Genomic DNA, 10,644 nt, shown 5'->3' on the forward strand with positions numbered 1-10,644 from the left:
CATTCAACTTAGCTACCTCTTTCCAAGTTTAGCTTAAGCTTAGCCCATCTTCCCCATCCTACCCACTCAACCTAATCCATCTTATTCAACCAATCCAACCCATTTGACCTATCTAAATCATCCGACCTAATCTAGTCAATCCAAGCAACTTATCCAAAGCCTAGCTCATATATAAGTAAATTAAATCCATTTAAAGCCAACATCTAGCTAATATAAGTCATCTCAACAGTCTAAATCTTAGGGAGTATGGTCGGGGTTGAGGATATTTGAACATCTCTTCTACAAAGAGTGTAAGGTTTCTTCTTCTCTCTCTGATATCTTTGTTTTTATTTGTAATCTCATGTGGTACATTTACTACTTTCTTTTACCTTGCTTATAATTAGTTGTAACTCTCATTCTCTCTCCGACTCCCCTGCTTCTCTAGTTTATTTGAGTATATGCTTTGGGTGTAAAGTTTTAGAATAGTTGTATTCAATGTATATTTATAAAGGAGATGATACATACATATACTGAGTAGCCAATCCCACATGATCGGATGAGAGAAAGAATAAGGTAACAGATTCTGTTACCAACTATACATCACAGCTAGAAAACAAAAATCCCATAACCATAGGAGAGAAATCAGGAAAGGATCTGTGTATAATGTATAGCTATTAACACTCCCCCTCAAGTTGGAGTATGAACATTATGATTACCCAACTTGTGAAGAAGATGGAGAAACTGTGAATGTCCTAATGATTTGGTAAAAATGTCTGCTAGTTGATCTGTGGTAAAAACATAAGCAGTCTGAATCAAACCAGATTTAATATTCTCATGGATAAGATGACAATCCAGCTCTATATGTTTGGTTCGCTCATGAAAAACTGGATTAATGGCAATTTGTAACGCTGCCTTGTTGTCACAATATAGGACTACTGGCTGTAGATGAGAAACTTGTAACTCATTAAGAAGATAATTGATCCATGTAAGTTCATAGCTAGTAGTAGCTATGGAACGATACTCAGCTTCAACCGAGGAGCGAGACAGTTGTTTGCTTTTTGGTTTTCCAAAAGAGTAAACAATCTCCAAGCATGGTGCAAAACCCTGTGGTGGAGCATCGTGTCATTGGACAACTTGCCCAATCTGAATTGCAATAGCCCACAAGAGAAAGAGAACTTGTGGCTGAATATAAAAGTCCTTGACCAAGAGAACTTTGAAGGTAATGAAGCACTCGCATGGTTGCATCCAGGTGAGGTTTCCGAGGTGCATGCATGAATTGGCTCAAAGTATGAACTGCAAACATAATATCTGGACGAATGATAGTAAGATAAATAAGACACCCCATTAAGCGATGATAAGAGGAAGGATCTTCGAGGACTTTACCTTTCTCGTTAGATAGTTTCAACTGTTAGTCTATAGGAAAATCTGTAGGGTGAGCTCCAAGAAGACCCACATTAGATAGAATATCCAGGGTGTACTTTCTCTATGATATGCAAATACCCTGTTTAGAATGTGCCAATTCAATCCCAAGAAAGTACTTAAGCTGCCCAAGGTCTTTGATGTGAAAACGATGTTGAAGGAAACCCTTGAAATGGGTAATGGCTGAAGAGTCATTACCTATTATGATGGTATCCTCCACATAAACTAGGATGACAGTGAATGAGGCACCTCTTTTGCAAGTGAATAAGGAATAATTAACCATGGAAGGCGTGAAATCAACATCTTGAAGGGCAGAAGAGAGCTTGGTAAACCAATTTCTTGAGGCTTGCTTAAGGCGATATATGGACTTATTCGGGCGACAAACATGATGCTCCCCTTGTTTGCCAAGACCAGGTGGAAGAGCCATGTAAACTTCTTTATCTAAATCACCATGAAGAAATGCATTGTTGACATCTAATTGTTGTAAAGACCAATTGTGAACTTTTGCAATGGCCAAAAGACAACACACAGTAGTTAATTTAGCAACTGGGGCAAAGGTCTCATGATAGTCCAACCCTTCTTATTGAGTATATCCTTTAGCAATGAGACGGGCTTTGTAGTGATCAATGGAGCCATCGAACTTGTATTTGATTTTGTATACCCATCGACAACCAATTGATTAGCGGCCAGGAGGTAAATCAACCAAGGTCCATATGCCATTAGCGTCCAAAGCAGCAAGTTCAGCGTCCATGGCTTCACACCAATGCGGATCCTGCATAGCTTGAGCAAAAGTTGCAGGTTCTTGTTGCACAGAGATGGAAGCAACAAAGGAACAGTGTGTGGTACTCAGACGATCATAAGAAAGAAAATTGGATAAAGGAAAACATGTACCTTTAGTGGGAACCTGCAAAGTGTCCGAGGACTGAGTGAGAGAAGAATGTGGTAGCGTGGGGCAATAGTAGTCGCGAAGGTGAGAAGGGGTTTGACAAGGCCTAGTGGATCGACGAGAGGCATTAGAAGGTAGGGGTTTAGTATTGGTGTCTGTGTTGGAATGGCTAGGAGGTGAGGTTACTGGTGATGTAGAGTTTGAAGTGTCAGATGATAGTGGATCTAGAGCAGGAAGGGGTAAGACATGTTGTTCGGTGAATGGTAATTGGACATCATGTTTAATAAATGGGAACACATTCTCATGAAAAACTACATCTCAACTAGTAAAAACCTGTTTAGAATCAAGATCATAAAGATGAAACACTTTTTGCCTATAAAGATATCCAATAAAGACACGACATGTGCACGACTAGCAAATTTCCCTTTGGGAGAAATATCAGTGGCATAACACAAACACCCAAAAACACACAGATGGCCATAGGTGGGTGGACTTTGAAACAAAATGTCATATGATGTCTTCTTTGAAAGGAGAGGTGTGGGCATTCTATTAATGAGATAAGCAGTTGTTAGGATGGAGTCGCCCCAAAAGTTTAGGGGTAAAGATGCGTCGAAACGAAGTGCACGTGCAACATTAAGGAGATGGCGATGTTTTTGCTTAGCTACACCATTTTATTGTGGGGTGGATACACAACTATGTTGCTGGACCATACCACAATCATAGAAGAAGGAAATCAAATTATGAGAGAAAAATTCAGCTCCATTATCAGAGCGAATGCATTTAATTTGGTAACCAAATTGAGTTTTAACCATGCGGAAGAAGGATTTGCAACCATGCGGAAGAAGGATTTGAGAAGAACACTCGCTTCAGATTTAAAGCGCACAAGGTAAACCCAAGTGCATCATGAAAAATCATAAATTATAGTAAGAAAATAATGAGCACCAGATAATGAAGCAATAGAATGACCACCCCAAATATCACAATGGATTAAATCAAAAGGTTAACTAGAATTTATTGAACTAATAGAAAATGGAAGCTGAGTTTGCTTTGCCAATGGACAAAACTCACAAAATAAAGTGCATTGAAACTAATTTCAGGAATTACTTGGGTGAGATGTTGAAATCTAGCATGAGATGGGTGTCTCAACCGTTGATGCCAAATATGTGGTGAGGCTTTATAATGAGCAGCGAATGCTTTAATGAAATTTGAGGTAGTCAGGTTGAACAGATAGAGACCACCAACTTCTTTACCCAAACCAATCATCGTCCTCGTTGTAAGGTCCTGAAAGACACAAAAGTCAGGGAAGAAAGTAACAGAACAATGAAGAGATCGGGTGAGCTTGCTAACAGACATCAAATTAATGTTAAAATCTGGAACATGAAAAACATTTTCTAAATGGAAAATAGGGGTGAGATCAATAAAACCTATAGAAGAAACATGAACTGAAGCACCATTTGGCAATCAAATGAGAATTGGATCAATAAGAGAGGCACAATTAGTGAACAAATTAGAAGAAGACATCATGTGATCAGTGGCCCCTGTTTCAATGATCAATGTGGATTTTGATAGGGCACTAAAACTAGAGAAGGAGGCACCAGAAATGGATGAAGAGCAACAAGTACCTGCAGCATTGGCTAAGCTATGTGGGGTACCTCCATTGAGTAAAGCCATGATTTGCTTATACTATGCCTGAGTGAATGATAGAGCAATGGACGTGGACTTATCTTTGTTGGCATTATGAGAAGAAGGCTTGGCACTAATGACACCTTTGCTGGAAGTGTCATCCTTAGCTTTATGCAAACAATGGCCTAAGGGATAACCATGCAGCTGGTAGCACTGATTGATGGAATGAATAAGTCCAGAAAGTCCAAGATCACGACAATGGTCACAAGTGGTCCGTTCTTTGCCCTTTCCACGACCATGGCCAATAGAGTCGAGAAGAGAACATGAGCTGAAAAAAGAACGATTTACAGCTAGTGCCATACCAACTGGATTGTGAAGAGAATTGGCAATCTCCCTCTGTTTCTCCTTTTGTAATACAAGAGCATAGGCCATGTTAAGAGAAGGTAAGGGATTCATGAGTAGGATATGTCCACGGATAGCAACATAAGAGTCGTGGAGTCTCATGAGGAACTGAAGGACCTTCTCTTCTTGATCACGATCATGAAGGATCTTCATCACTCCACAAGTGCATGATGGCAGCAATGAATAAGATGCCAACTCATCCCAATATCCTTTTAGCTTGTTGAAATAAACAACCACAGATGATTGTTGTTACATGAGAGAAGAAATGGCTTGCCGAATTTGATATAGGCGAGGAGCATTACTTTGAGAAAAACGTTCTTTCAAATCTGCCCATACCTCCGATGCCGAATCCGTGTAGATAGGACTACTGGCAAGATTTGCAGCAACAGAGTTGAGGATCCAAGAGAGAACCATGTCGTTATAGCGTTGCCATTGTGCAAATTCACCTGGATTCACTACTGAATCAAGTTTAGGAATGGTCTTGTCGATGAAGCTCAATTTGTTTTTTGCACTTAAAGTCATTCTCATTACTCGGCTCGAAGTGGAATAGTTATCTCCAGTCAAGGTGTTAGAGACCAATGTCGTACCTAGATTGTCTGAGTTGTGAAGGTAGTAAGGACTCGTAGGGTCGAGTGAAGCATCTGCACGACGAGCATGGGTTGAAGGAATAGAACGACCAGTCGTATTGAAAGTCTCGACTGCCGTGGGTGGGAACTCAGATGGGGTAGCCATGAGGAAAGTTGGAGAAGGAGAACACAAGAATAACCACAACCACCAGCAAATTCAGAAGTTGTGAAAGGGTAATAGGAGGTTTCAAAACTAAAGATAAAGAAGAGAAGAAGAAATAAAATGGTGTAAGAGATTAAAAGATAAACGAAAGAGGCTGGCAACACAGGCAGAACCGTGAGAGTTTGGTTCTGATACCATGTAAAGTTTTAGAATGGCTATATTCAATGTATATTCACATAGGAGATGATACATACATATACTAGGTAGCCAATCCCACGTGATCGGATGGGAGGTAAAGAATAAGGTAATAGATTCTGTTACCAACTATATATAACAACTAGAAAACAGAAATCCCAAAACCATGGGAGAGAAATCAGGAAAGGATCTGTGTATAATGTACAGCTGTTAACACTAGGCTTGTCAGTTTCTCTAGATCCTAACATATCAAAAACTCAGGTAGACATGAGTATTTTTTCTTTTCTTTACCATCTCTCTTAGGTAAGCGGGTTCTAGCGAATCGCATGCATTTAGATCCCTTGCTCCCACTCTTGAGTTGGACATTGCACCCATTCATCCTTTTCATTTCTGCATTCTAGCATATGCACTAATATATCTCTTCTCAACCCGCATCCACTCCAGTCAGTTCGAGCACATGCTCTACAGCTTGCTAGTTCTCTAATCTTCCAATACAAAAAATTTGAGTTAACTGGAGTGTTTTTTCATTTCTCGACTGGCTATTTCAAGTAAACGGGTCCTGAAGGATCGCATGCTTTTCGACCCCTCGTTCCTTCTCGTAAGTTATGCATTGCACCAACGTATTGTGTATCATCTACTTCATTGCATTGATATTAGGCTAATCAAATCCCTTAAAATCCACTGAGTTTCGTAAAGTAGAGATTGTACACTTGTGTGCAGGCCTTCTCTATCACCGAAGTCCCTCACTCAGAATCTTAGATTGTAGATTAGGAGTCATTATAAAATAGGGAATCCTCGGATTCTTTAATTTCTAAAGATTTTACAGGGTTTAGTCAACTGCAAAAATCTGAGTTGCTGGCTAGTGGTGACTCCATGTCAAATATTCTATACTCTGTGTTTGATCTAGATTATAAGTTTGATGCAGATGACAATAAGTTTTTGTTAAAAATATCATGGTTGGTGATGTTATCAATATCCTGTTATAGAAGTAGAGAATGTAGATAGTTTCAAGTATTATATTCATTGATTGTAGGAAGACTTGTATTTGTGCCATGATGTCCACCAAACTATACATTACACAAGCAGTAGGAACAGTTTAGTAAATACATTGTGAACCATGATAGAGATTATTGGACTGTGGTCAATTGGATTTTTAATTATTTGAATGCTAATTTTGAGTATGATATTTGCTATAACGGTCAAGACTTAAACTTTGTTAGGTTCATAGATACAGAGTAAGCATGAGATTAAGATAAAAAATTATCATAAGTTAAGTTTTCTCTTTGGTTGACGGGGTGGTTAGTTGAATGTAGATTTCAATTAGAGGTGGCCTTATCTATTATAAAAGTAGAGTATATGTCAGCTATGCGTAAATATATAAGAAAGATATTTAATTGAAGAGATTGTAAGAAGAGTTAAATTTTAAATAGAAAGTAGTGGTGATTTATTGTGTCAATCAAAGCATATTACTCTTGGCTAAGAATCCAGTGTTTTGTGCTCAAGCTAAGCGCAATATTATTTAGTATTACTTTGTTTATGGCATGGTCAAAGATTGATAAACCCATTGCAAGAGATTCACACCAAGACAATATAACAAATATGTTGACAAAGCTTATTAAAATGAAGTATATTTAGCGTGGGACTTCTTTTGGGGTCATTGTTAGTTGGCAACTAGTGAAGTTTAAACAGCCGTTACCATGTGTGTTTTTCATGCTATTAGAGATCCTAAATTTTAAGCAGAAGAATATTGAAGTGGTGACCTTTTATACGTGCCTTACGTATGAGTTATACGTACCTCATCTCTCTCCCTATTTTTTTTTTTTTTTTTTTCTCTTGTTTCATGAGAAACTCAGGAAGCCTAGTTTCTTAGGCTTTATCTCTCTTATGTTGTCTATAAAAGGAGAATACATGCAGAGAAATAGTGATTTTCATGAAATTTCTTCGTGAGAGAATTCTTGTACAATAAAAGAGTAAGAGAGAGAGTTAACCTTGTACTATTAACTTTTTGTGTATTAGTGAAAAATAAAGTTTTAAATTTTTATCTGGTAGACATAAGGCTTTTAAGTTTTGGTTTAACTGTTATTTTTTTTTTTTTAATGATTTTTCTTTGCTTGTATTAATTATGTGCCCGTGTTTTTTTTTTTTGCAACATCTGATACCCAGTTATAATTTGAAACAAAAATAAAAAATAAAAAATCTCACTATTAACTAAAAATCAATTTTAATTTTCTCTTAAAACATGAAAATAGCTTCATAACTTGATGTTTGATATTAAAAATTTAGGATACAATTTTTTTTTTCAGATGGGGTGTTCATTTTTTTTTTTTTTTTTTTACACATGCACACACACCCCCACACACTCACGCTAGTGGAATTTCACCACCTATGGGTACTCAAACCCTTAACCGGGAGTTGAAACTCCTGAGAGTCTACCACCCAAGCAAGAGTAAGGACCCCAGATGGGGTGTCCTATTTGTATGGTGGGGCACCCTAGTGAGATGCATTGGATGACATACTAAACACGCTAGTCAATGGGTTGAATAACATACAAATTATACACGCCATAGCCTCGACTTACAAATGTTGTAGGATAAACTTATCCTATAACACCATAGAGGAATTGGTGTCTTTTAAAAATTTCAAATTAAAAATGTTAATTATTATATATTACCAATAAGTGAGAAAGAAGCTCCAATGCTCTCATAGCGCACCATAAGTTATAGTGGTCCTAGTTGCATTGGGACGCTTAGACGGTCCAATCCATTAGACTATTGATTAGGTTCAGGGCATATATATATATATATATATATATATATATATATATATATATATATATATATATATATATATATATATATATATATATATATATATATATATGATGCAAAATGGGTCCAATCAATGATTTGATCAGTTAACAATGGAGTATCCGATTCACGTGGTTGCGGGTGATTGTGTGCATCGCCAGGAATATTCTGGCCTAAAAAATGAGACGGGATACCATGTCGTAAAAAGAATAAAAAATTCTATTGCTTATGGTTATAAAGAACCATATTTTAAAGCAATTATAAACATTCCATTCATGGCTTTGAAAATGGATGGCTGTAAAAGTTATGGCCACATTAAAGATAGATTGGAGCACATGATCAGTAAGAATTTTGTGCATTGACCTATTAAACGTGTTCCAGAGATAATGGATGGTTCGGATAGATCAACAACATTGTCCAAACAAACAGATTCAACCAGGAGCACTATAACTCATAGTCTTCCAAGAGTGAGCATTTCTCAAGAAGTAATTAGTAATTATAAAATAATTGGAATATTATTATTTATAACATATTCTAATATTCTTGTCTTCGGCCGGGTAATACCCACACCCAATGCAGTTATTAATCAGGCTGAAATTAATACCCACACCCACACCCACACCATCTGGCCAGCTTGGCACCCTTATTTACACCAAACCCAAGGAAATAGGCTTCATACATGTCAACCAAGGTTCCCAAAAAAGATAATTTCCTTTCAGGAAACCACCCAAGAAAAGATATCACTAACTCAACAAAACATACTAATTCACTATAAAATCAGGATAATGTGATATGTTTACTCAATCAAAGAAAAACATATTAAGACATTACTAGATAAGACCATTTGTTTTTTTCTAGCATTTTTTGAACCTTTCACATCTCCAAACCTCATCACATGATACTGTTGAAAATGAAATGTATACAACCTAACCTTAACTCCATTAGGACCTAGTCCACATAGCTTCCATTTTTATCAATCTAGATTTCTATTTTTAAAATCATCCTAGGTTCCATAAATGTCACATAACACCACTACCCACCAAGAGCACATGACATGTAACATCAAAATAAAAATAGAAAGAAACACAACATTAACAACATCCACCCATAAAACCACATCCATCCTCATGTGGTCCTCTAAAACCCCAAAAGAGAATGGAAAGAAAAACATGACATTAACATCCATGTCGTGGACATATATTTTCTGATAAAGAGCCATCCATACACATGTGGTCCACCCAACTCAAAAGAGACATCCCATTATCTTATACATAGTAAGTTAAAGAATAAATGGTTTTAATTACTCCTCTTCTCCTCAATGGCAAGTGGGTAGTTTGTATTTAATTGGAAGAAAGCTCTAGGTTCCTACCAGATGATATGAGCAATTGAACTTGGTGCGGCCCACTTCCAAGAAAGAATGACAAGGCCATACAACCATCCAAATGAAAGATGAGGAAAAAGGGTTTGGAAAATGGGATATGAACGATCTTATTTAGGGTCCAAGGGCCTCCTTGTCCCTTATCCTAACGGTTTAGAATCAAGTATGCTTCTGTTAGCATTTTAGTAAATGGTAGCAACCCAGTAAACCGTTGACAAGTGCAGATGGGTCATGGATCTGGACCGTCCAATCTGTTGAACTCCCCATGCATGACCCATTGGGAGCCTATCATAATCCAATCCATCACCCATTTTCAGATGGTCATGTAAAAAATACATGGATCAAATGGTTAGAAGGAGCCAGTTACTTTGAATCTTTACAATTTTAAGGTGGCCCATCAATTGGTTGGTTTGGATTGATTGATGCAATCGCTGATCTTATCAATCGTAGGGCTAAAACTATGAACTAAATGGTGGTTGACACACATCGAATCTGGCCTAAACCTAATACAAGGGATGGTCCTGTTTTTGTTTTGTAATGTTTAGCTTTCTCTTTCAGTCATGATCATTGTCTTGGCTTCCATACCCATCTTGAGGGTTGCGTTGCTATCATGTCCACGAAGCTGTGGGAGGTCTCTATCCACTCATCAACACAAAAGGTGATGATTGTTCCTCAAATCACTGTCGTTGGCTTGAAATGTCCCTTTCAATCATACCATGGGGCCGTGCCAAACGGACGATAACAGTCGATCGGCCCACAATGCATAACGTTACACCAGTTGATTATGTTTTTTTGTGTTCGACGTGTATGGTTGCACTCCAATATTGATTAAGTTCTGGTTATTTGGATTAAGTATCACAGCTGCCGGAGGCAGAGAGGTCAATGATCCTACGGTAGGGATTGATTTTATGACTCAGAAAAACTGATTTGGTCCTGAGTCTGAGTCCAGCTGTGACTCTACTGAGTCAAAGGATGACTCACCGAGTCAGGCTGACTGGGGGCCTACTTGCACCACAGAATCAGATCAGTGCAGAACTGGATCAAACTTGACTGAGTTTGAGTGGATCAAACTTGACTGAGTTTGAGTCGACTCGGATGAGTAGTTGACCCAGGGATGGGTGCGATGATATCGAGCATCATCTTCCTCAGGGGATAATTACTCCGAATCCATGGAGCTTTTCTAGACTCTTCACGGATATTTTTCGAATCAACGATGATAGATATAA

At 37.9% G+C, this 10,644-nt stretch overlaps 1 protein-coding gene across 1 annotated transcript; it reads right to left on the bottom strand.

Moving 5' to 3' along the window:
• Positions 1–2,077: 2,077 nt before the first annotated feature.
• On the bottom strand, positions 2,078–5,041 carry LOC131249570 (uncharacterized). The gene is made up of 4 exons (XM_058250372.1): positions 4,646–5,041; positions 3,974–4,525; positions 3,389–3,565; positions 2,078–2,170 (listed from the first exon to the last, which is right to left on the bottom strand). The coding sequence occupies exons 1-4, from the start codon at positions 5,039–5,041 to the stop codon at positions 2,078–2,080; spliced, it is 1,218 nt and encodes a 405-aa protein (XP_058106355.1).
• Positions 5,042–10,644: the final 5,603 nt, after the last annotated feature.

This window comes from Magnolia sinica, chromosome 6, assembly GCF_029962835.1.
Source record: "Magnolia sinica isolate HGM2019 chromosome 6, MsV1, whole genome shotgun sequence".
Classification (NCBI taxonomy): domain Eukaryota; kingdom Viridiplantae; phylum Streptophyta; class Magnoliopsida; order Magnoliales; family Magnoliaceae; genus Magnolia; species Magnolia sinica.

Bases quoted from the DNA above. Each gene is read 5' to 3' on its own strand.
- LOC131249570 (XM_058250372.1), bottom strand. From the start codon at position 5,041: ATGGCTACCCCATCTGAGTTCCCACCCACGGCAGTCGAGACTTTCAAT. The intron at 4,526-4,645 runs GTATGGGCAGAT...TATTTCAACAAG, and splicing joins ACACGGATTCGGCATCGGAG to CTAAAAGGATATTGGGATGA. The intron at 3,566-3,973 runs GCATAGTATAAG...TGTGTCTTTCAG, and splicing joins TTGCTCTATCATTCACTCAG to GACCTTACAACGAGGACGAT.